The sequence below is a fragment of the Fusarium odoratissimum genome (genome assembly GCF_000260195.1).
Source record: "Fusarium odoratissimum NRRL 54006 unplaced genomic scaffold supercont1.6, whole genome shotgun sequence".
NCBI lineage: Eukaryota > Fungi > Ascomycota > Sordariomycetes > Hypocreales > Nectriaceae > Fusarium > Fusarium odoratissimum.
In genome coordinates, this window is record NW_022158692.1 from 998,567 (window position 1) to 1,023,854 (window position 25,288).

Here is a 25,288-nt window from a genome sequence, read left to right on the forward strand (position 1 = left end):
TGTAGCCGATGACCGATGGCCGATAATCCGTCCGTCTCCATATAATTTTGGGGGGGACTCCTTAAGAAACCGTCATCAAGACCCTTTCTTTATCTGGGGAATGCAGGAGGATAAAGCAATCACTTATGGAGACTGTAGGAGAATGAGGTCAGAGTATTTTCAGTATCCCAATTGCATCAGAAATCCAATATATCATCAGATTCATTACGTGCAAAGTCCCCGTTGATACACCGACGTCCCGACACCCGTGATCAGAAATCTCCACTTGAAACCTAGACGAAAAACCACACGGCGACTACCGACAACCGTGAGAAATGGCCACCCCGGCGGCCGTCTTGGAGCGCATCCGCGGCCTGCTCATGGTCAAGGGGGCGCCCAACGAGTCACGACCAATTTTTCGTTCCCTTCTTCCCTAGAGACATCGATTGACGACCCGCAACTGTCAATCTCCCCGTCGCTTCAACCTCCAAAATCAAAAAGAGAGGACTGCCTAAGCCGACGACCCGAAAGCCAAAGGACAGAGAGTTCAGTCATGACAAAGTCAAAGGCTTCATCTCCCGGGTCATCGGCTTCCGCTTCGGCCACCCGCCGACAACACGCAACTGCCAGGCCGGGAAAGGCCAGGTCTTTGGCTTGTCGACAGTGTCGCGATCGTAAAATTCGCTGTGACGGTGCACGACCTGTTTGCGATTCGTGTTCGAGACGCGGTCTCTGTGCTGATCAGTGTGTCTATCCTGAGATTGAGCATGAAGGCTCCATCGCTTCGTCGCGGAGGTGAGTTTGAGCCACAATCATCATCGTCAGACCATATAGATAAGATACTAAACTGAATGATAGCTACATCCGTGCTCTCCAGAGGCGAGTGCAGGAGCTCGAGGAGAAGGAGAAGCAGCTAGTAAGTCTTTTTATACCAAGTACCTTACTCATATTCCCTACGCTCAGGACATTCACTCATACGCCCTCTAGGAATTAGTAGCTCACGGCCACAATGCTTTCGTCGCTACGACGCCTGCACATGAGGAATGGAGAAAACTATCTACTTCGCCCAGTGTTGCGTCTGAGCGTATAGCAAGACCTCCAAGACATGTTGATCATGCTCTTCCTCCAATTCATACCGACTCTGGCTATTCTTTGCCCAGCTTCTCTTCCAGAGCTGGTTCACTACCAGTAGTTCATGAACCAGCCAGCTACTACTCGCGCCCGCATCATCTTATGGGAGCTAGTCCACCATTGACCGATGATCTCGAAGATGCTGCTCCAGCCAAGCCTTCATCTTTCGGCTCCTATTCTTCCAACGTCAAGGCAGCTTTGATGCTCCAGAAGATCACCCTTCCTCCAGCAGACCTCATGGATGAGTTATTAGCAGAGTATTTCAACATTGACTGGATCACCATGCCTGTTATCCATCGGCCATCCTTCTACCAACGATATCATCGCCTAATCGCTGTTGCAAACTCTCGCTACCGCCGTGACATACCCCTCGAGGAAGCCACCGAACTCGCAGCCACCTACTCTCTCCTTTTAGGAATGCTAGCCATTGGCCAGCTTGCCAAAACCTCGATTACAGAATCCGTCGAGTCGCACGCATCTCATGCCTTCGAATTTCACCAGCAAGCCAAGACTCTTCTCCTCGTCGATCTACTATCCGTGTCATCTCTTCCCGTTGTCCAGGCTTTGATTGTTCATGCTCGATTCTTGCGGCGAGCAGGTGCGGTTCAGGAGACTTGGATGTTGACTGGCATGGCTCTTCGACTTGCAGAAGGTCTCATGCTTCATGTTGATCTCCCGGGAAAGGCACAGGCTGAACGCGAGGAACGGAGAAGGGCGTGGTGTGCTTGTGCTCTGCTTGTCAGGATGCAGAATTCCCCTGGGAGCCAGACAAACCCAACATTTGGCACATTGCCTCAGGAAATCGACGACGAGTATCTTGAGGCTTTCCCTCACAACCCCGACCGAGTTCAACCTTGCGATACCCCTTCACGACTGTCTTTCTTCAACCAAACCTTGAAACTGTACGACGATATTCTTCAGCCTATTCAAGACTCTGTCAACCACGAAACGGAGTCTGTTAGAGAACCAGTCTCTAATATTCTATCCGATGCACTGAAGTTGGACTGTGATTTGGAAGAATGGCATGCTGCTATTCCTGAGCATCTGCGCGTCAAGTTCCCCTGTACACAGCCCGAGGCAGTTTTCCGCCGCCAAGCTACTCTGTTGCGCATGAGGTATGTTGATCAACTCCATGTCGAGACGTGAGAAGCTAACAAATTATAGATATCTTGAGACCAAGGCATTGATCCCCCGAGTAGCGATCATGAAGCTTATAAGCAGCAACGCAACACAGCCAACTTCGATAATGGCAAAATCAATGCTCGCAGGACTATTCGAGTCGTGTTATGCTGCAAGCGTGGAGCTGGAAGATATTATGGCCCGCGAGAGGAGATTGGTGACTTTTGATGGTCCTCCCGAGAGTCATTCTGCTATTGGTAAGTCAAGACATCTTTCTACTACGATATTTATTCTAACTCTCATCAGCCCTTAGCATAATTGGCATGACTCTCTCCGTCTTAGTCCAACATCCTCTCTTCAGAGACATAATCACCAACCCCGCCCCTGTAACCGAGGAAGCCACACGATGCCTCACAACAGCCAAGCAATACACAACTTCAACACACCCGCTCGCCGAGCGTTTTGTTCATACTCTCGAGTCCGCCTTACATCCTCCATCTCGATGTGTTTCTCCCCGCGGTGTCTTGGACCCTGCCTTGGAACCCAAAACTGTTGGGCCTGTGCTGTCGAATTTGACAGAAGCTCCTGGGGCTGTGGAGATGGCTCTGCTTGAGGCTTGGTATATGAGGAGGCAGGATCTCGCATCTTGCAGTATGCCTGTTACGGAAATTGTTTCTTTGTGGTGATTGGTTATATTTACAGACATATGTGGGATTGGAAAAGGAATAGGCGTTTTTATCTAGCTAGCGAGATACCCCAGCATGAATTAATGGAATGACTGTTATATTGAGTCTCGATTCAACTGTCTTTGGCGTTCTGTTCTTGTTGTGGCTGCCTCTGGTGGCCGTGGCCAACAGGCCGGTATATATGGCCGGTGCGACTTTTCCAGGAACTGCGCATCTCAAGTGTTTTTGGTCTACCCCGGAGGCATTCTCTGTAGGGGAATAATTGTATGTGCCTCCATAGATCACATCACAACAACCCTGCTAGCCACCAGCTGAGACAGCTTGTTATGCAGTTGGTCGACATTTTACAAGGGTCAACCAGCAACTTGAGAAAAGAGACAGCAGAAAGAGGAATATACGCCCGCGTCTGGAGATGAAACTCCGCGACAGCAGCAGGGCGCAGCTGTCGGAGGCCGACCACCATAAAGCAGAAGACAAATTTTTGAAGATCAAGTCTGATAGGTACCTACAAGGCATAATCTCGGCCTCAGTTGGTTCAGTTTCGGACAATAATTTGGGCCGGTGTTTCGGTGAATGCAGCATCCCGCTTCAAGTCCATTCACACCTATCGATCAGTGCCATGCCTAGATCGTACCGTCAAATTCTATAGTATTCAGAAGTAACATAGTCTATTTGGGCTTTAAACTGTATTAGGTAGAAGCATTGGAGTAGCTGAGTTTTGATGAAGGTCCCCGGCGAGGTGACGACCACCTACAGCTGCTAGCCACTGCAAGCAACCGAGAATCCTTGGATTTCTGTTTGGGAGTGATTCACAGGCCTCGAACAGACATCAGGCAGATTTGCACTAGTCAAAATCTTGGGTGTATAAATTCTTCTCTCTCGCTCGTTTGTTTTGCCCTCGTCTTCCTCCTCCTTCTCATCGTCTCATCCGTCTTGTCGGAATACTTCCCTCATCTTCAACACCGTTGAGTAATTCGCCTCCCATACTCCTCTAGACTACTCCATTCTGTTACGATGTCTACCTTGAAGGTAGCCGAGTCCGAAAGAGGGCTTGGCAATCGAAACCTTCTAGACAAGGTGGACAAGTTGAGAAAGCTTGGGGTCTCCGGTGTGGTATCGCTCCCTCAGGTATGAAGCTTCCTCATATCATACCAGATCCTGCAAGCTGACTTGAATTTCAGATGGTTGTCGTTGGTGACCAAAGTGCTGGAAAGTCCAGTGTTCTCGAGTCTCTCACCGGCTTTCATTTCCCTCGCTCAGTGACTCTCTGCACTCGCCATGCAACAGAAATCATCTGTCGCCGTGAGGAAACTGAGAGCATCGTTGTCTCTATCCACGCTGTCGATGCGGATGAAGAGCAAGCAAAGTCCTTTCGTCGCACCGCGACCAACCTCGGTGCCGACGAATTTGCCCAGATCTTCCAGGACGTTAGTACTTCATTCCCTAGACGTATATCGCATCTTCTAACACAGTCTCGATAGGCTGCCAAGGTGATGGGCATCAAGTCAGAGTCTATCGATGGCTCCAATGGCTCTGCCTTCAGTCGCGATGTCCTACGTGTCGAGATCAGTGGCCCAAACGAAGACCACTTGACTGTCATTGATGTCCCCGGCATGTTCGAGAACCCCACCCTCGGCATCACCACCAAAGGAGATATCGAACTCGTGAAGAACATGGTGAAGAATTACATCAAGGGACCTCGCACCATTATCCTCGCCGTTGCTCCTTGCAATGTCGATGTTGCCAACCAGAAGATTCTCACCTACGCCAAAGAAGTTGACCCTGAAGGCAAGCGAACTCTCGGTGTTCTCACCAAGCCTGACTTGGCTACTGAAAATGCTACGCAGGCTGCTATTGTTGACCTCGTCACTGGCAAGGGTCGCGAACCTCAGCTTGGCTACTGTATCGCCAAGAACCGGGGAGCGGATGACACTTCATCCAGCGCTGAGGAGCGCGACCGTGCCGAGGCTGATTTCTTCTCCAAAGCTCCATGGACTAACATCCCTCCTGACCGCCTGGGCGTTCGGGCGCTCAAGGCCCGTCTCAGACATCTCCAAGGAGACCTTATGAGAAGCGAGTTCCCCAAGGTCCGCGCCGAGATGACCACAAGACAGAAAGAGTTTGAAGGTCTGCTTGAAAGCATGGGAGAGTCAAGATTGACCGAGGCACAGCAGCGTATCTTCATTGGCAAAGTAGCTGAGAAGTTTGCCCTCATCAAGGGGTACGCCCTCGACGCTTATTACACACGCCATCGGATCTTCGAGAATGAGGATCTGAAGCTCATCACCCGTATCCGTGAAATTAACGAGGCGTTTGGAAAGGTCATCTATGACAAGGGACATACCCGGCATTTCTCTAAACCTCAGACAGTCAACGGTCAGGGGTTCCAGTCGGAGGAGGAAGAAGACGATGATGAGGAAGATGCAGAGTCCTCTGTCACTGAGAGAGAGGATCTATATGCAACCACTACCTGCTCCATTCCCCTATTGGGAGAGGACGATTTGGCAGATATCCTCTCCGACAGTTACTGGTGTCCGGATCCCAGTGAGGAAGATATCCTCACCTACATTGAGATCGAGTACATGAACTCTCGAGGCTACGAGATTGGAACCGTAAGTACTATGTTTAGTTGATACTTCTATACTCAGAAAATATGCTAATTCTTGATAGTTTAACAGCGAATTGCTGCCCACAACCTTCAAGGAGCAGAGCAAAAAATGGCGTCCTATGGCTCGAGCTCACGTCTCCAACGCCATATTGATCGTCCATCATTTCATCACCACTGTTCTGGAATTCTGCTGTCCTGATGACTCTATCCGTACCGAGCTGTGGTCATTCTTGCTCGAGGATCTTCAGGAACGCTACCGCCGCGCCGTCAAACACGTCGAGTTCCTTCTTGAGGTCGAATTCGAGGGGAAAAGCATCACATACGATCCTGAGTTCAACGAGTCTCTCAGCCGTCTCAAACTCCGTCATACAGAAGGTCTCGCCAAGGAAGTTGAAAAGTCTGTCAGAAATGCCATGACCAGGGCCACGTCGGATGCGGTAGCTGCTTCTGAGGTTCGGCAGTTGGTTGAAAAGCGGCTCAACAAGGAGACTACTCTCCATAGCACTCGTCGGGACATCCACAATGTCCTTCTGACCTTCTACAAGAATGCCCGTACCCGTTTTGTCGATGTGGTTTGCCAGCAAGTCATCGACCATTTCCTTCTGCACGCTTCCAACGGCCCTCTTTCTGTGTTGTCTCAGGATCTGGCGCTTCGCATGACAGCTGATGAGCTGGAGACCATTGCTGGTGAGGACATCCTCAGCAAGGACCGACGTGAGAAGTTGGTCCGCGATATTTCCAACTTGAAGGAGGGACTCAAGATTCTCCGAGGCTGAGCATCGCGAGAGATGAAGACCTTCCCTTTGTTTCTTTACCCTTCTTTGTTGACCATCGGGACGGGATTGTATATACCGTGCAGAGGGGAAATAGACTGCTTCTTACGTTGAAGAATGGTTTGAAACAAGAACTAGATCAGAGCTTAGATGGCCAAGTCTTCATAGACATGACCAGATAGTTGAAGCCTTTTGTAAAATTACTTGTAACAATAGACTGCGAATTCGAGCACCAGCCTGATTAGCCTGAAGGGCCAGTCATCATTTTCATTGGTATCCTCGTAGATTCGTTGATAATTGACAAGCATGGTATCGTAAGCCTTAGGAGTTTCAAAATCATCATCCATACTCAGTTGGATTGCCAAAGTCTGCAACTCATAAATTGGGGATTCTTTGTATTCGTTACTCATTCGTACAAGTTGCGAAGCACTTCTGCTCCCAAGCCTCCAAATGTCGATAATCAACTCGACAACTATGCAAAAACAAACATCTAAGGTATCATAGTCTAAATTTCATTATTCCACCAACGCCAGAGATATGCGAATCATGCGAACAACACCGATTTTGTCAATCCAGATCATTTCGTCAAGAGACTGCCAACATCCTGTAGTTGGACCGAGTTCAACAGCGGAGGAGGTCCTCCTCTGTCTATCCGTCCCCAGCCAGCTCCCCAAGTAGGCGGTGGCTGTGGAGGAGTAGATGAAGATGCAGGGGGGCCTGCTGGGAAGATTTCATCCTCTCCTGTACCAGAGCTTCGAGTACTCAAAGCGATATCTGTACCGCTGCTCGACTTGGCCTTGCGGTGTCTTCTCCAGATGCGAGGTTTTCGAAGTCGGGATGTCTCCGCCATGAGTTCCGGTGAGGTCATGATACCAACACGGTCACTCTTTCGGAAGTGACTCATTCTGGATCTAGGATACGAGAATCCTGCGGGTTGACCACCGACAAAGGGGTTCCAAGCCCTGAGCTTTGGTGACCCAAGACTGATACTACCATTGCATCCAGAATTGTAGCTTGTGCGGGGTTCTCCAGAAAGCTCCTCCAAAGTCATGCCCTTGGTCTCAGGAATCAACAAGGACACCAAAGTACCAAACAACATGAAAAGGGCAAAGAGTTGGAGCAGTCGGTGCATGTTTGGTGAACAATCGGTGCCTTTACAACTCTCGGGGGATCCCTGTCGCACCATAGGGATGCTGATGCCCTGCGCAATAATTGCGCCTATTTTACCCATGGCAGCCGAGATGCCATGGCCGGTCGATCGATATCGGGTAGGGAAACATTCGCCAGGAACGATGAAAGTGGTCGTGTTAGGGCCAGCATTGAAGAGAAACTGGCCTACAATATAGAGCGCAAGCAAACCCCCCTGTGACAGGCTCTTGTAAGCAAAGCCGAGGATACAGAAGATAATGGTGAGCAGAAGAAACCCGAAAACCTGTAACGGCTTGCGGCCAAAGGTGTCGACGCTAAGAATGGCAGTCCAGTAGCCAGGAAGCGATCCAGCACATGTCAAAATGATCATTCCGACAGCTTGGTTGTGAAGCTTTTCAAAAAGGGAGTTGCCAGCACCGTAGCCCACAGCTTGGAGGACAAAGGTATTATTGAGGCCAAGACCATAGAAAGCGAGGTCCTTTATAGAAGTTAGCAGGAGTTAAGCAATGTCTAACAATAGCACTTACCAAAAAGAACCAGGACAAGGTTGTGCCTAATAGCATCTTGAAATTGGCCCATTGGCGGAAGAAGGAAATAAGATCAGACCAGGAAGCACGAGGGACGTCAAGGCTACGTCCAGCTACGCGCTTACTCCTGACTTGATGAACAACGTCAAAGGAACCCTTAGACTTGCTGGCAACGTATGCTTTAATGTCGGCATCGGCTTTCTCGACGTCGTGCTCAACATCAAAGGTATATCGAGGGGTTTCCGGGATAGTGATACGGTAATAGAGGGCGGCACAAGCAGGTATGGCACCCACTCCAACAATAATTCGCCATGCTCGATCAGCGGCCAATCGACACTCGAAACCGCATTGGCTTTCATCAGCAGCACCGATAAAAGCGTCCTTGAAAGCAACAGTAGTGATTAGGGCAACAATAGCAGCTGCGAGCTGTCCAAGTCCCTGCATAGAGAAGACAGCAGCAACCATAGCGCCGCGCCACCTTGTCGGAGCGAACCTAGCGGAATCTCAGTCAGCTTGAATTGATCAGGGCGTATCAGGGCGATTGGTATGAACTAAACCCCAGCCACAAAGTCTGAGTGGCAACATGACAGCGAGGACACTTACTCGGAGGTAATGACACTTGAGAGCGGGTAGTCGCCGCCAATTCCAATGCCCTGGATATAGTCAGGAAATGCTGCGAAACGTAAAATTTTGCCGACTTACCATGATGATGCGCCAAAAGATTAGGAGACCTGTCGATCCCATTGCAGGGCTAGAGGAGATGAGAGCGCAGCAAAGCGTCGCTAGGATGATAATACCCAATTCGACACCATACATACGGCGGCGGCCAAAACCACTATTTGAGTTGTCAGCACATTCATGTCCAAGATATGATCAAGTTAGTCGGTGTAGACAGGTGGTACTAACTCTGCTAGCCATCCAAAGACGATCATTCCCACTACGATTCCAGCACTCGTAGAGGCTTTGAAAGCCTGGTTAACTCGGTCAGGTAGGTACCCATCATTGCCACTGAAGCCGTTCTGAGGATTAGGGTCACCCCAAAAGACAACTCCAAGTAGTATCGTGATGAGGTTGATGGCAAAAATATCGTAAGAGTCAAGGAAGAAACCAACACCTGCCACTAATACGGCTCGGACGTCTAATTTGGTCAGCATGAGCTTCAACAATAACCGATGAGAAAAAGCTCTGAATCACATACGGTATGCACCAAAGGGGACTTTATCAATCTCAGATAAAGCAAGACGGCGGCGAAGATTTGGGTCGGGGATGTGAGAGAAGTCGTTGAAGAAGTTGTGAAAAGCGTTATTACCACCCCAAGTGCGATCCTGCTGAGAGCCTGATGCCGGGGGAGGCAGCATGTCTTCGTCGTAGTCTGGCATTTTCAAGTTTAAGGCGAGTAAATATCAGGAGCGATGATATCCGTAATCGACGACATGGGTTGTTCTGTATGGGGATGCTTCGGGATGAGTTTCGCGATACCGATCTCCACCTCTTCGGGTGCTGCTCCGTTAAGAGATCAGGAATGCATAGAATCAAGACTCTGAATCTTTGTGATTTTCGCAGCAATTGATCCAACTCTTGCAAGTTATTTCCAGCCCAGTCTGATCAATCCAATACTATCGTCGTTTTCCCAAATTATGGTTCGTGGTTGTCGAGTCGAGTTGTTCACCTCACTTCGAAGATGATAGCCGCTCAAGACGATGTTCCAATATGAAGACCAAAACGTAACTTCCTTCTAATCCAATACCCCCAAATTAATCGACGATGATTTATCGAGGGCAAGATAGACTTGTTCTACAGTTCAAGTTCGACATCGAATACCATGGATCGGGGTTTCGGCGTAGTTGACCGTCGGAGTATGCGGGTTCGTAGGTGTCAAGGGGATGCGATAGTTGGTGATGCAGGTAAAGATAAGGCAAGGCCCTAGCAATGTACAGAGAAGAAGAGGTAATAGAATGAACAAAATATTACGATCTCACCAACAACAACGACGATAGATGAAATGGGGAAGTGAGAGGATTCCTGACGGGTCCAGACAGTAGGGATTGATAGAGAATACGGCCGGATATAGCGTGCGAGGCCGTGCTTGTCAAGGTACAGTACCTTCCTTGTAGCGGATGGGGGATGCCCTGGGTGATGGATGGATGGGTGGTGATTTTGAGGCAGGTGCAATGGTGGAGACGCATCTGCGCACGCCTTCCATAATGGAATCTCCGGCCAAGCCACTGCCCACTGTGGAAGCCGAGGAAGAAGCAAGATGGAAAGTCCACTGCACACCCACTCGAGTCTCCCCGAACCAGTAAGAGTTGAGCATTGGATGCAGACCACTGAGATGAATGGAACACCAAGTTGCCCATGCTTTTAGAGAGCCCACAAGGCCCGCCTTGTTCGAAGCAGGTCATTCTGTTAACCACCTCCTTCTTCGAGCATAGTATATGAGTCCGTACAGGAAAAAGGTCCAGCTCTAGAGAAGTCGATAGTCTATCTTGCCCAGGTGAATCTCAGCCCAGGGTTTCATACTCAGCTAGACCCCGTCACTCCAGACTCAAGAGACTCCCTTTTCAAGCAGATGCACCCTTGCTCACCCCCTGCAATCCACTAAATCAGCAGAGCCAATTGGAAAGCATCGGAGGTCAGTGGCCAAACTCGCCCTGGTGGAGAGCATTCGAACCTAACGCCCGCGTCTTACACTGAGATGGCTGCCCCCCACTTGAATGAACAGGGTCGTTTTTGTCGTGAGTTTTTGGGTGTGGTGAGACTTGGGATGTCATATACAGAGTCTATTCAATAAGAGGCTTGCATGTCAAAGAGGCTATTTCGTGATTATTATTACGCAGGGACATCTCGACCCTGGTTCGCTTGACCTTTTTCAACTCCCAAATTTGACGCCATGTTACAGAAATTAGATGTGATGCACTCCGTCAGACTTGACTTGTCAGACAAGGAAGACCCCTTGGCCCTTGTTTTTCCAGAACAAATCACTGACAAACCTTGTGCCTAAGGCATCGATCCATGAGGTTTGCTTCTGCTAGGGAGCAAGAAAACTTCTGACGTTAGACTAGGGTGCCAAAATAAACTGACCTAAAGGCTTGCTAAGATATACTCACCTTACCTAAGCTTTTTTATCACTTAGAAAAGATGTCGTAAGTTTTCTTGCCTCCCCTTGCATGGGAAGGCTTCCAGAAGCAATAGAGTCGTTCCATGGGATCCATCATCCGCATCATTCCGCATTGGGCTCACCACTCAATCTCACCGCGGTCACTTGGTCGCAGATCTCGCCGAACGGCAACTTTCATGATTTGACCGGCGTTTCTTTCACTTCTATTCACGCCCTTTGATCGACGCGTGTGATGGATGACCTGAATTCGTATCATACATCCGAAGGCATCATCACATCGATGACGATGGATTGAAAAGATCGGCAATGTTGTCTGCATCACACTCACACAACATCGTTATCGAATTTCCCCTCATCTCGTGTCGAGGCCTATCAACACGTGCAGTCCATCAACAACATGATGACAGGAAAAGGCACCGAAACGGGCGTATTCTCTGCTTGCTTGTACGTAAACGCTACACATTGTGCAACCCGCCCAGACAAATACAGTGGGTTTATTCCTTACACAATCGTAAAAGAGCCTACGGACGGCTTCCGGCATACGACAAGATCACTCCCGACTGGGTCGTGCACAGCTGTCGCATAAAGAAACACGGATAACAGTGTAACACGATAAACGTGACTCTGACTCTGGCTTATCCATTACTCAATCATGTGAAACGACACCGGGTTTCCTCTTTCTGATTCTCCAAGAGAAAACAAGACAAGGGCCCCATCTTTTGCACGTTACTTTGTCAGTCAGAGAAACTCCACCATATCAGCTTCGAAAATGCTTCTAGCCGCATTCTCAAGTTTGCCACGGTATGCATGGATCTCAGAAAGAACAATGGCTCTCGCCTGATATTAACGAAAAGAGTAACGCATTACGGGTCTTGTTGCTCTGTGCCTGGATTTGCTTTGCTAATCCTATCAATCTGCGACGCTTGCCGCTTGAAACCGTTACCTAAAGAATACCTCTAGGCAATTTGCTACAGATTTTTCTGTTTACTATGCACGGTTTCTTGACTCAAGGCCAAGCTAGCCACTCCCTTCAACCCCCATCGTTTTCAATTTCATCTCGGTCGAGAATGAATTCCGACCGAATTGGACCAACATAGGTACAACGCCCGACGCTTATGGATTCTCACCTCGTCTCACCACGTCCAGCTTCTCGCCTTGTTGCCTTTTTAACTTCTCAGCTCTTGTTTCGCTTAGAATTTGACAGGGGCCAAGGTTTGGTTCCTCTATCTAATTCAACCAATCGGTGCTCCACGTGTGTTTACTTTCCACAAGGCCCTCCACTGCCTTGTCACGACTTTTGTATTGTGCAGTGCCTCACTTTAAAAGGTTTACGAATCCTTTACCTCATAGGATTGTTGTAGACGATACCGTAGCGCTGAGTAATTCCTCAGTCAGTGGGCCAGTGGGCTATCAGAGTGTTCCACGTCGAGAAACATTTGCGGTGCAGGCCTAAGTAGCCTAAGCGCATGTCTCGGTATGTAATTGGAAGAGCAGAGACAGAGTGCATCATCATAAGACATTGGCGGTTCTACGATGTTCTCTTGTAGTTGCTACATGTGATATGGAGTTAGGACATGTGCCGAAGATGCTTCTTCGACATGATTCACATTCCAATCTCTCAGAATTGCCTGACGAGAGAGATGCCTGGCCAGCGTCTGGACCTCATGTGAAAGGTTGAAAACTATTACACCATGTTCTCATGTGCAGTGACTCTAATGGCGTGCCAACGTGTCGTGTCGTGTCGTCGTCTCAACCAACATCCAGTTCATAATGGTTCACAACAACACCCTACGCTGTCTCCCAAGACAAACAAGGCTCCCGTAAGCCCGGAGTGTCATCTAAATCTTCAATCCGTGTTTGTTGAAATGGATATCAAAATTAATTGCGGCACCCGACAGAAATAGATCCCTCAACGGCCGTAGCCTTCGAATCCAGTAACCATGAACCTTCAGCAGCCAGGAACACAGCTCTCGGAGAGAAATGCATCGAGCGTCAATAAGCGAAGTGCCCATACTATTGGTGTATCTGATCAAATTTGTCCTGTTTTCATCAATCTACATTCCAGGCATGTCACTCGGGACGGCCTCATGTTTTAGCTTGGCCGCCACCACGATCGTTTATCGTGGAACATAGAGCGCCATGTACTCGGTGGCTTCACGCCGTGAATGTGACAAGATCAAATATCGATAATTGTGAATACCATTGTGAAAAACATGGTGGCATTCAGGGGAAAGAAGGTTGATTAGTGTGGCTAGCTACCAGATAGCACCACGAACAGGAAACACGAGTCCAGTTAACGGACATTGACTATCGTGTAATGCTTCTTCAGGCTTCAAAGTTTCAACACTTCTCAGACCCTTCTAGATTCTTTCCTGTAGGTCCTGAGACAGTTGTGGCCTGTCCCTCAATGTCTCGCACACATCCGCGGACTCGCGTATTCCTGTATCGCTAGGCGGTGGATGCTGTTAATAAGTGGACGGGTAGCATCGTGATGATCGACTCGGCACTTGTCATTGGCTGCATCGCATGGTTCCATTGTCACTCTAGAACAATATGTGTGCGTGTTCTAGAATGGGTTTACCCACATGTCTAAGTACCGATACAGAGCTCAACTTCAGTGCCGAAGCCTAGCATTGTCTCAACTAGAACGTGAACTGATAGAAGGTGATCTTGGATGGCTTCGAGATCCTGTGGTTTAACTGCAATGGGTTCAAGTTTGCAAGTCTTACAACATTCATTGTGCACTTTAGACATCCCAGTTGCTGAGATGTGGTATGAGTCAGTGGTTCTCTCTCTCGTCCAGGGAATTTGGGAACTTCGATCTCGATCCCACAGTAATAATAATATTAGACGAGCTTAGGATAGGCTCAAGGTGAATGTGGGAGATTTCCGATTAATTATCTTGGACTCCCTAAGGCTCCAATGTGAATTTCTGTTAGACTTGCGCTGCCTGCCTAATATAATCGGCGATGTTGCATGCTATTCGTGCCTAGAAATCGTCACAAGACAGCCTGGTCTGACATAAGATTCGATGAAGCAATCACTCGGTTAGAAGACAACGCATTAACAATCCAATTGTGCATATTCAAACTCGTCATCATGATTTTCATTCTTGTCTAATGTTTTCTGCGGTACGGCATCGAGCGCCATCCTGATATTACTCCAAGCAATCTACCAAGCAGTAATATCCTCAACTTCAGCTTCTCCAAATGTGCTCGACTTGGTGATTTGTCCAACACTGGCCTCCTCAGGTGCTTCGCCATCCTTAAACATGATATCAGGCAAGACCTCCTTGAAAAATGAGAGAACATAGTTGTTGACCTGCTCAAACTGCAACAAAAATGCATCGTGACCCTCAGGACTCTCGATTCGCTCGAGGCGTGCATTAGGTACGTGCTGTGCGATCTCCTCTTGCTCAGCAAAAGTGAAGAGGCCATCGCTCTCAATTCCCAAAACAAGCGTGGGTTGTTGGATCATAGCTAGTGCATCTGCAATGGTGTCTGCTCGGTTGCGTGACACGTCATGCGTGTCCAACTTACGAGTCATGGCAATGTAGCAGTTGCTGTCGAATCGCGTAACGAACTTACGTCCCTGGTATCGTAGATACGACTGGGCAGAGAAATAGTGTGACTGAGGCATCTCTCCTCCAGTGAGACTGCTATTGGTAGGTCCATGGAATTGGGGATCCGCCACGCTGTCGGGCAGAGCAGGTGACTCAGCACTTGAGGCTGCATCAGTTGTGCTGTTCTGACGAGATATCGATGTACGCTTTACAACATGGCCATCGTTGTGAATATGGAAGTGTGCCTCTGAGGGAGTTGAGGGGCGAGGTCGACCTCCAATGGTTTGGACCTTGGATGGGTCAGGGATGTTGCGTCCAAATCTGGACTCGAAAGAGTTACGACTTCGATATGTGAGCAGAGCAGACATACGAGCCGCACCTAGACCAGTGGAAGGGGGGTCATCGAAGGAATAATATCCATCGTCGTACTTGGGGTCGGCGTAGATGCTCTGTCGTTGAGCCTCACCCCAGCTGATACCCCAGGCGCTGTGTCTGCTTGAGGTCGCGATAGGGACGATGCATCGGATATAGTCCTTGCCAAAGTATGCCCACTCAAGCACAAACATGCCACCAAGAGAACCTCCAACAACGGCAGCAAGTTGCTTCACGCCTAGATCATCAAGGATGAGCTTGTGAAGGCTGTCAATAGTTAGCCATTGTTTCTTGTTCAAGCGAACATGAACGCAGGTGTCGAGATTATAGGAATCTGAACTCACTTGACATCATCTCGAATTGTGGTGAGAGGGAACTCGGGTCCATATCGGCCCTTGCTTGGATCATTATCCTTGGCGGTTACTGGGCTTGCAGTGCCATAAGGACTGCCAAGACTGTTCATACAAACAATAAAGAATCTCGAAGTGTCAAAAGCTCGACCAGGACCTCCAAGTAGAGGACCCCACCAGTCGCCCACATCGGCACTTCCAGTGAGAGCATGGCAGATTACCATGGCATTATTGCCCTCTTCATTGAGTTTGCCGCGAGTTGTATAAGCAACCGGTAGGTTATAGAGTGTAACCCCGGACTCGAGAGTGAATTCTGGAACAATCGCTATCTGCTGCTCAGGAATGAGAGCAGAGAACGGGTTCTCGGGCTGTGATTGCGTTCTTTCTTACAGGTATTCAGTCACCGGTCTTCTATAATAATGAGGGGAGAAGGGCATGAAAGGGATGAAGGAAGAGGGAAGAGAAGAGGGAGATGCTGAAGGAAGCATGCAATGGTAAAGGTAAATACTGACCATAATGTTGACGAGAATCGCCGTTTAGAGTAGTGTTTTCAGCCATAGTCACAGCTGGCATGATCGTATGAGGTTGTCGAAGTCTCTCCACGATGTCTGCACTGATGTACTTGTGAGAGGTTATACAGAAAGATCGGACCAGGGTCGCTCCAGGTCTTAAAGTTTGATATTGAAGTCGCTCAATCTCAGAGTGACTCAACCCGATAAAAATTGGGACCTTTCGGGTATAGATATGTTAGTCAATAGTGCTTTGAAACTCAATTATCCCAAAAGAAGTGATTCTATGAGTTTTTAGGTGAAAAAACCTGGGCCTTGCTATGGCGTAATTCTGGCTGGTCTCCATGAATGCCATGACTCAGCCAATTGAGATGCTTTCTTTGATGCACGATTTGGCCGGCAACGGAGGCTGTGGCGATCACGTGCCGACGTGAGCCTGGGGAACGGTCCGGCAATATCAAATTGATAGTTTCCAGGCTCAAATCAGGTACAATAAGATGATTTTCCATTACCTAACTCAATTTAAATGTTCAGGCTCGTCATGTCTATTGTCAAACTAAACCGCGTGTCATTCAATAAGTATCAAACTCAGAACTTAAGTGCCATTCAATCCTGAAACCCAAAAGATGAATCCCAATAGAACGGTACGTACCATCGAGTCCGCTGGAGGTGGTCCGTGCGGGCGCTGTGCCTGCCACTGGCCGACTGGCCTCCAGTGGTTGGCAGCCTCGTTTCCCCAGTAAAGGATAAGGCTGCCAATACGTCGTGACATGTAATTCCATCCGTGCTTTTGCTTTGTTGGAGCTTCTTTGCTTTATTCCTTTCTTCTCAAACCCATCGCGACTGGGCTCACCCAACGCAAACAACCAATCGCACACGTATCTTGCTTCTTTCTATCAGGTCAGAAGATAATTGCGCACTCTTGTACTACTACCAACTTCTTTTCTTTCAGTCTTTCCCTTGTCAGCTTTGTCGCGACTATTACCTTCCCCACCCGAACTCCTTGTCGTCAAAAGTCAGTCTTTCTTCATCCGCGCCGCAGCCTTGATAGCAACAAATGCTGCTCCCTCCGCTATTTTCGAAACTTTCAACTCATTTTTTCTCTTCCAGACCTTGACATCCATAATATCCGACATCGCAACATAACCACGATACCATCTAATGAGGTAATCATCGCTTTCGGTTACGACTTCATTATCACGAGTTATGCCTCCGGGTAAACGAAAGAGAAGTGATCGCCATTCCGTTGAAGGCGGCCGATCTTCTCCTCATCGACCCGGTGATACCGCACTTGGACAACACGACCGCGACGATAACATGGCTCGTGGTCGCGGCAGAGGGCCTAGAGGTCCCGGTCGACGCGATTCATCTCAAGGTCAAAACCGAGGACCCCCGAATCATCAACAGAACCCTTCATCAACGCAACGACGACCCAGCTCTTCTCATACACCACAGCCACCGGCACCACCTCCCCCTGCGCCAGTGATAAAAAGACCTACTTATGCACCGCCTCCGCTGTTGCGACCGCCCTCTCCGGTCCGTTCTAACTATCGCTATAATAATCTTACGGACGAGAAGATTAGCGCTTGGGCTGAGAGTGGTCGGAATGCAATCATTCAGCATGGAAAGCAGTCGCGGGAAGATGTTGACATCACGGAGCTGTCAAGCTTGTTCCAAGAGTTCGTGCACGCAGTTGTCGAAGCTCGATTACCACCAGCCGATGCAGGTGCCTGCGTCAAGGAAATTCTTGGTGACGAAACGACGGAGATTATTAAGGATTCATACGCGTTCGCTCCCCACACTCTATTTCTTGACTCCTTGTCCATAGTCATGGATAACGAGCCCGCCATTTACAGGCCGACTCTTCGCGAATTCGTCCTGACATCTGGCGTGTCGTCCAACCTAATGCGACAGGTGCTCGAAGCTGAAGTCTTGCAGCGGATAGGACTTATCAGAGATAACTTTGTCAAACTAGGTATCAAACAAGCAACAAACCTTCTATACCGACAAGCCAACTACAACCTGCTTCGCGAGGAGACGGAAGGATATTCAAAGCTCATTACGGAACTTTTCACAACTAGCAGTGTGACTCCCCCTCCTCCCGAAATGGCAGAACAGACCTTCGAACGAATCAAGGCTCTTATCGGTACCTTCGATCTTGACGTCGGCAGGGTATTGGACGTCACCCTCGACGTTGCAGCTGCTGTTCTCATCAAGCAGTTCAAATTCTTCGTCAAATTTCTACGTGTTAGCTCCTGGTGGCCTCGATCTCATCTCAAATTCAGTGCCGCAGTCTATGTTGGTGGTTTACCCTTGTGGGCAACCCCAGACTACTCGCAGTGGACAACGACGGAAGACGATGAGAAGCTCTTGGAGGAGAAGAAGCGAGTTCGAGATATTGCTTTCTGGGATCGAGCTCGGGAAGTTCACATGGAGGCTTTCTTTGAGCTTGGTGGTCGACAAGTCGCCGACTCCGACTCGCAACAACTTACCATCACCAACGGTGCCAAGGGCGATGATGCTGCCGCTGATATTGAAAGGCAGTGGGTGCAGGAAACCAAAACCCTCCCACCCCCTGGCAACAGAACGGCTGCACAACTACTCGGCTTCAAGTTGCGTTTCTACAACTCCGATGCTCGCGACCAGACAGACGTACTCCCCGCCAATCTTTTATACTTAGCTGCTCTTCTTGTCAAGATTGGATTTATCTCCTTGACCGACCTATACCCGCATCTTTCGCCAGCTGATGAAGACATGGAAACAGTCAAAGAAAAGGAGATGAAGAGGATCGAGGAGGAAGAACGATCTTCTCGCGGTGGTCCGATGAATGCCCTTCTCATGGCTGGTGTCCTGCCTCAAGGCGACGATGATAACCCCAATAGCTCGAATCTGCCTAGACGAGAACTTCCCAAGAAGGTTGAAGCAGAAACGAAGGAGGCTGCCACAGAGACTGCAGACAACAAGCCAAAACTGCCAGAACCGTTGGAACAAAAGGTGGCATTGCTCACCCAACTATTGACCATAGGAGCCATTCCCGAATCGCTATTCATTCTTGGTCGCTTCCCATGGATCCCAGAGGTCTTCCCCGAGGTCCTCGAAAGGATTCATCGCATTCTTCATCATTGCGTTGACAAGGTCTTCCGCGACAGCCGACCTGTCTTGGTCGGCGAGACTGGATGTCCAACCAAATTTGTTCCGGATTTCGATCAGTCCGGGCTTCCCAAAGGCAGTGTTCGGTTGAGCAGATTAACAACCCGCAAGTCTCTAAGGTGGCCATTCCCGGATAAAGTCGACACCAACGAATCGCAAAATTATCGATACTACTGGGACGAGTGGGCTGACAACATCCCTGTTTGTCAGACCGTGGATGATATCTTCACTCTCTGCGGGACACTGCTCAACATTTCTGGTGTCAATATTGGCAAGGACGAGGCTCTGTTGACCAAATTGGCCAGAATTGGAGCGAAGAGTCTTGCTGAGGACAAATCAGAGCACAATCTTACCCGATGGCACGATCTACTTCGACGACTGCTGATGCCAGCTTTGAGTCATACCAAGGCCAACGCTTCAGCTGTCAACGCAATTTGGGAGCTCTTAAGGCATTATCCCATGACTACTCGCTACTCCATGTACGCCGAATGGTTTGAGGGACAGATTTCTCGGTTGCCCGCTATGAAGGCAGCTTTTGCAAAGGCCACGTCGGAAACCAGGGGCACCATGAAGCGAGTTTCTCTCACGAATTTGAGTGAAATGGCTAAGCAACTCGCCAAAACCAGTTACTCATCTCCTGGTATCGTTTTCAGGGTTGCTTTCGAGCAATTGGAGTCCTATCCAAACCTGATCGACGCTTTTGTGGAGTGCGCCAAGTACTTTACAGACCTCTCCTACGATGTGCTTGTATGGTCCTTGATGAGCTCTCTTGGCAAATCAAGGAGTCGTACTCAAGCTGAACACGCTCTTACTACCAGCAAATGGCTACAGGCCTTGTCAAGATTCTCTGGCAGAGTCTTTCGACGATACACAGTTCTTAACGCCACGCCAGTCTTGCAATATGTCAATCATCAGCTCATTCAGGGCAACTCCACCGACCTCATCATTCTAAAAGAGCTCATCACCTCGATGGGTGGTATTGTTGACTCGGTTGATTTCACTGACCTTCAAATCTTATCCATGGCTGGAGGTGAATACCTGCGACGCCATACTCTAATTCGCGGCCAGGATAAGCGATTCGAGAACATCAAGAGTTCAAAGCGTCTCATCCAAGCCTTGACGGAGTCCAAGCTTGCCGCGCAGTTACTCATTAACCTGGCACAGTACCGACAAGCAGCTCCCTTTCAGGTGCCGGAAGACGAAGCCCACATTAAATATCTATCCTCGATGATTGACGATTCGCATCGCATTTTGGTTCAATACCTCGACTTGCTCTGGAGCAACATGGACCCATCGACCTTCGACGACCTCGTTCCCTCCATTCCTGAACTCATCCATTCGTACGGCCTCGACCCTAGTCTGGCTTTTCTGATTGGCAGGGCCAGCCTTTCTCATCGCATGCATCCGTGGAAACAGAAGAAGGTTGACGAGGCGAAGGAAAAGGCTCAGGTCACGCAATCTACAGACAAAGAAGGCGATGTTTCAATGTCTGATACACCTGCTGCATCCGGTGGCAACGAAACACCCAGCCAAGAGGCAGTGCAGGCTGAAGAACAGGCTGGTGCTCAAAACTCACCAGCACCGAACCCCGCAACTAATTCACAACAATCACAGAAGTCGGAAGATTCCTCTCTTGCCAAGTCAACATTACAGCCCATTGTGGATGCCATTCAAGATACTGTCCGTCCTGAGATCTGGCAGAAGATTACCCCAGAGCTCTATGCGAACTTCTGGGCTCTTCAGCTAGGTGACCTCTATTGTCCAGACAAAATCTATAGACAGGAGAAAGATCGCCTCAGAGCTGAAGAGGTCGCTATCTCACGAGATCGAAGCGACATGTCAAGGCGTGGACAAGAGCGCAAAGTGGAAAAACGAAAGGAGCTTATGCAGCTCCAGATCGGGCTTTCAGAAGAAAACAGTGAACATCTTCTGCGCCAGGCGAAATGGAAAATTTACCTGAACAAGCAGTTCCAAACGTCCTTCCCAGAACCTCGAGCCAAGCCAGATACCATATCCGATATTTTACTCGAGCAATGCTTCATCCCTCGCATGCTTCTCTCCAAGGCTGATGCTGAGTATACATACAAGTTTATCAAGGCACTGCACGAAGGTAATGCCCCAGGCTTCCAGTTGATGTCACTCTACGACCGTCTGTTCAACGCCAACCGCCTGAGGGCCCTTATTTTCACATCTACAGTCATGGAGGCCGAGTATCTCGGTCGCTTTCTGAAGCTTATTCTCGAAGATCTATCGCGTTGGCACAAGAACGCGACGGTTCCCAATGAAAAGGACAAGTCAAGAGACCAGCCAAGATTGGGTGTGTATGAGAAGGAGGCCAAGGGACCACCCGATCAGCCCCGCCTTGGGTTCGCTCTGACTTTTGATGACAATGACAAGCCACTGACCTTTGTTGAACACGAACAATTCCGTGACTTGCTCTTCCGCTGGCACAAGAACCTCAATAGCGCTCTGCGTTCTTGTTTGGAGGGTACAGAATGGATGCATATTCGAAATGCCATCACAGTTCTGAAGGCGGTCCTCGATTTCTTCCCAGCTATCGACTTTATGGCTACAAAGTTTTCAAGCCTTCTCCAAACTATCACCAAGCAAGAGAGTGCTGCCAAACCTTCTCCTGATAGCGAGGTTGGCGGACGTGTCGATCTGTCAGTCGCTGCTCAGGGTGCCATGTCAGAACTTCAGAGGAGGAAATCCAAATGGGTTATGGTTCAGGCTTTCCGCCCTGGTGGTGTAAGTGCTACGATATTAGATTCACGGACATTGCTGACCCTTAATAGGCTGGCGCTGCCCAGAACGAAGCAGACAAGACGACCAATTTGCGTGCAACTGCGCCGGAATTCAAGCCCGGTCCCAGCAAGTAAGTAGATATCTCTGACAAGGATTTATCAAGTCTAACAGAACTAGGCAATCAAGAGGGAAGCAAACGACTGCTGAGGAGGAAGACGGAGAGGTCAAGGATGGCAAAGACCTCAAGAATTCCGCGACAGATCCGATGAAGCCCACAGGTCCGGCGAAGGACTTGCTGCCAGCCAAGCCAGGATCGTCTCGGGATTCGAAACGCGACCATACACCATCTGGTCCCCGCGCCTCCAATAATAATTCTGGAGCCGGTGCTGGCGCGAAGCACGACTCTCGACCCAACACGCTTCCGGAACGGCCACCTCATACCCTCCCCAGTCGACCTGATGTGCCTATTCCCGCGCACTACACTCCCGAAAGATTTAACCAATCCCGCGGACATGAGCGTCGTGATGGTAAAGAGCCCAGAGACGCACGCTCTAGGGATTCTCGTGAGCCCAGGGAACCTCGCGATGCTCGAGATCAGCGTGAGCCTAGAGAACCTCGTGAATCCCGGGATCAGCGCGATTCTCGAAATTTTGATCCTGCTCGTCCCGATCGTTCACGCGACTTCTCTGAGCGACGAACGCAAGATCACGGCCGGGAATCATCTCGAACTGACGGATCAAGTCGTCGTGGCGAACATGAGCGAGACCGAACTAGAGATTCTAAGAGCGGTAGAGGTCACGATCATGGTCGCTTGAACGAAACGCCTGCCCCAGCCCCTACAGCACCCGCTGCAGCTGTCGAGGCACCTGAGCCACATATCAACCCCGAGCGAGCTGCGCTGTTTGCTCAAGACAACGAACGGGCTCGTGCACCGGACTCTGACCGGGCTAGTAGAGGTCGTAAGAACGCTCCCGTGGAGCCAATGGATACGATCAATCCGGAGAGGGCAGCCCTGATGGGCAACAGAGACAACACACCTTCACGCGCCCCTCGGAACGAGCCACGAGACCACAACGCTCGCGTTCAATCTCCTCGACGAGGAGGTCGGTATGGGCATGAGAGTGGTCAGCCAGAAGGTGGACGTGAAGACCGACATGATCGCAACTATCCTGCGGAACACCGGCCTTCTTCTGGAAGAGATCCTCGGGAGCGATCGCCATACCGCGGCGATAGACCAATGGACCGTGAGGCTGAGCGAGTTTCTGCACCTAAGGGTCGCGATGCTTCTAGTTTTCATGGAACTCCTTCTCGAGTTCCTGAGCCTGAGCACAAGCCACCCCATCAAGATGATTCTTATGGACGTCTCAACTCGATACAGAATGTCACTGAGATCCCTTACGGACCAAGAGCCCGTGGACGAGGCTCAAATAGAGGTCATGGTGGACCTCAAGGGCTGCCAGGTCGACTTGACGGCAGGTTTGCTGGTGCGGAAGGCGAACGGCCTCCCACTCCGGATCGACCTCCACCAACTGGTCCGGCGGCGTCAGGCAGAGGAAGACGTGGATTCGAGCAGAATAACGGCCCTGTCACGCCTTCAGGCACGCCCAGCGGCCCTCAAAACCGGATGAGAAACGCCGGCCCCAGCCAGGGTCTGCCTTCTCCTGCATCCACTAATGCTACACCTTCAGGGGTCCATCCAGAGCGTCTAGCACAAATCGGTGCCCAAGTCGGTGCAGTCCCTCCGCCTCCTCCTGGACCGCCACCAACTCATCCTCATGGTCATAATCATGGCCACAATCGCCAGTCAATGCCTGGAACTAACACTCCCGACCGAGGTCCTGGCCCTGGACAACGACAAACACCTGGCAGCTACGCAGGATCACCAGCTGGCGAGCCTAATGTACCCACCGGTCCAGCCTCCTCAAACGAGCGTGTTCGCAACGGTGGTGGGCGGAGACAGCTCGCAGGCATCAACAGCACCCTGCAACAAGCGCAGGCCAATATGCCGGATGTGAGCCGAAGCAACAGCGGAAGAAGTCGTCATTCACGCCAAACCCTTGGCAATTCTGATGCTCAAGTCTTGACTGGGGGTTCTCCTACTGCTACACCAGCTCAAGAACGGCAAGATCCTATCAGGAACGAATCGTCAAGCCGGGCGCCCGCCAATGGGGAGGAAAGCTCAGGTCGTAGCGAGCATGACCGAAGTCGCCGTGGTGACCGTGAGAGTAGGTCCAGCCGCGCTTCACGTCGAGGAAGTCGTGAACGAGAGCGGGATCGTAGTCCAGGCCGAGAACGTGAGGGCAAGGAACATCGTGAATATCGGGACCGTCGATCAGGAGCTGGCGAAGGTGGCAGAGAAGAGAGGGAATCTAGGAGATCTAACAGGGATCAAAGCGGTGCTCCACGAGAGCCTATGGGCCCTCCTCCAGCAGGTGGTAGAGACCTTGTTCAAGGTCGTGAAGGGCGACACAGAGGTGATGGTCAAAGTGGCCGAAGTGGTGAAGATTGGGGAGGAAGCGGTAGAGGAGGCGGTCGTGGAGGACAGCGTGATGGAGGGCTGCGACCGGAAGATCGCCGCGATGGGCGAGAGGATCGTGGACGAAAGAGAAGAAGCGAAGAAGGAGTTGGAAGTTTATCGAGTGATCGTGAGAAGAGGCCCCGACGATGAAAGACATAAATTGAATGAAGCAAGGAAGTCGGCATGTTTTTGAGTACGAGAGAACGAAAAGACAGAGAAAAGAAAAAGGAGAATACGAGTTTGGTCATGGATATACAATAACGATACGACCCGCAGAGGAGGACTTCGGACACGACGAAGCAGTCTGATCAGGAACGAACGGATGGACAACAGACGAGTCGCATTTCCAGGGCGTTTATCAGGACTTTTGTCGCATTATGCTCCTTTTCGACCTTTGCATTATCAGTACACATCTCCTTTTACTACTACTACAATTATTACTGCTTTTACACAAATGCACACATGCTCCTTGGAGACTTCACTTGGTCTCAACAACATATCATATTGAATCAGTCGGTTTCAGCAATGCTTCGAAATAAAGAGTTACATCAGACTCTTGTGTCTATTAGAATTGGCTTTGGGGGGGTCAGGTGTTTTAGTTGCAAGGCGTTCAGGGAGTGCAGATACCCTTTGGGCAGCGAATTTGCTTGCCTGTTTCAGCGATACAAACTAGAGTAAAAAGACTTTGGGAGTCAGGTTTCTAGAAAGAGGCCTTGTAAAGTATTGTAGGATTCTTGCATTAGGGGGTATAAAACGGTTCAGGCAGTTAAGCCTATCGAATAGTATCAGGCTAGAAAATATTCAGATTATACGCACTCTTCTTACTCAGTGCCGTGTACTCTACTGTAGTTTGACATGTCAAGCGAAGATATAACTCTACGTTCCGAGTGCCATCACTCAACACTGACAGCTATAACTGAGACTCAGATTTGCTTGTTCTACGATCGTAGGCCATGTCTGACAACTTCAGCTTCTATCTCGATCTGGCCTTG

At 49.8% G+C, this 25,288-nt stretch overlaps 5 protein-coding genes across 19 annotated transcripts; 3 read left to right on the forward strand and 2 right to left on the reverse strand.

Moving 5' to 3' along the window:
- Positions 1 to 365: 365 nt before the first annotated feature.
- FOIG_04997 (uncharacterized protein) lies at positions 366 to 3,026 on the forward strand. 5 transcript variants are annotated; one of them, XM_031203340.1, is made up of 5 exons: positions 366 to 774; positions 838 to 914; positions 967 to 2,225; positions 2,275 to 2,486; positions 2,536 to 3,026. In XM_031203340.1, the coding sequence occupies exons 3-5, from the start codon at positions 1,213 to 1,215 to the stop codon at positions 2,913 to 2,915; spliced, it is 1,605 nt and encodes a 534-aa protein (XP_031066919.1). In that variant the 5' UTR covers positions 366 to 774; positions 838 to 914; positions 967 to 1,212; the 3' UTR covers positions 2,916 to 3,026. The 5 variants fall into 5 exon arrangements, with proteins under 5 accessions (XP_031066919.1, XP_031066917.1, XP_031066921.1 ...); XM_031203338.1 differs by having other exon boundaries at positions 838 to 895; XM_031203342.1 differs by having other exon boundaries at positions 838 to 895; positions 967 to 2,486.
- A 903-nt stretch (positions 3,027 to 3,929) lies between these two features.
- FOIG_04998 (uncharacterized protein) lies at positions 3,930 to 6,299 on the forward strand (the record flags this gene model as incomplete). The annotated part of the gene is made up of 4 exons (XM_031203343.1): positions 3,930 to 4,043; positions 4,097 to 4,342; positions 4,397 to 5,527; positions 5,586 to 6,299. 4 exons carry the CDS (start codon positions 3,930 to 3,932, stop codon positions 6,297 to 6,299), a joined length of 2,205 nt encoding a protein of 734 aa, XP_031066922.1.
- A 352-nt stretch (positions 6,300 to 6,651) lies between these two features.
- On the reverse strand, positions 6,652 to 10,106 carry FOIG_04999 (MFS transporter, PHS family, inorganic phosphate transporter). Of its 4 annotated transcripts, XM_031203344.1 has the most exons (6): positions 9,171 to 10,106; positions 8,879 to 9,110; positions 8,675 to 8,807; positions 8,576 to 8,625; positions 7,973 to 8,465; positions 6,663 to 7,923 (listed from the first exon to the last, which is right to left on the reverse strand). In XM_031203344.1, the coding sequence occupies exons 1-6, from the start codon at positions 9,349 to 9,351 to the stop codon at positions 6,874 to 6,876; spliced, it is 2,139 nt and encodes a 712-aa protein (XP_031066923.1). In that variant the 5' UTR covers positions 9,352 to 10,106; the 3' UTR covers positions 6,663 to 6,873. The 4 variants fall into 4 exon arrangements, with proteins under 4 accessions (XP_031066926.1, XP_031066923.1, XP_031066924.1 ...); XM_031203347.1 differs by having other exon boundaries at positions 6,652 to 7,923; positions 7,973 to 8,625; positions 9,171 to 10,078; XM_031203345.1 differs by having other exon boundaries at positions 8,675 to 9,110.
- A 3,952-nt stretch (positions 10,107 to 14,058) lies between these two features.
- Positions 14,059 to 16,237, reverse strand: FOIG_05000 (homoserine O-acetyltransferase). 5 transcript variants are annotated; one of them, XM_031203350.1, is made up of 3 exons: positions 15,887 to 16,237; positions 15,369 to 15,755; positions 14,059 to 15,291 (listed from the first exon to the last, which is right to left on the reverse strand). In XM_031203350.1, exons 2-3 carry the CDS (start codon positions 15,596 to 15,598, stop codon positions 14,262 to 14,264), a joined length of 1,260 nt encoding a protein of 419 aa, XP_031066929.1. In that variant the 5' UTR covers positions 15,599 to 15,755; positions 15,887 to 16,237; the 3' UTR covers positions 14,059 to 14,261. The 5 variants fall into 5 exon arrangements, with proteins under 5 accessions (XP_031066929.1, XP_031066927.1, XP_031066931.1 ...); XM_031203348.1 differs by having other exon boundaries at positions 15,369 to 15,759; XM_031203352.1 differs by having other exon boundaries at positions 14,059 to 15,755.
- A 445-nt stretch (positions 16,238 to 16,682) lies between these two features.
- Positions 16,683 to 25,125, forward strand: FOIG_05001 (uncharacterized protein). Of its 4 annotated transcripts, XM_031203356.1 has the most exons (5): positions 16,683 to 16,898; positions 16,994 to 20,590; positions 20,648 to 21,781; positions 21,829 to 21,908; positions 21,956 to 25,125. In XM_031203356.1, the coding sequence occupies exons 2-5, from the start codon at positions 17,090 to 17,092 to the stop codon at positions 24,444 to 24,446; spliced, it is 7,206 nt and encodes a 2,401-aa protein (XP_031066935.1). In that variant the 5' UTR covers positions 16,683 to 16,898; positions 16,994 to 17,089; the 3' UTR covers positions 24,447 to 25,125. The 4 variants fall into 4 exon arrangements, with proteins under 4 accessions (XP_031066935.1, XP_031066934.1, XP_031066933.1 ...); XM_031203355.1 differs by having other exon boundaries at positions 16,683 to 20,590; XM_031203354.1 differs by having other exon boundaries at positions 16,994 to 21,781.
- The last annotated feature ends 163 nt before the right edge of the window (positions 25,126 to 25,288 follow it).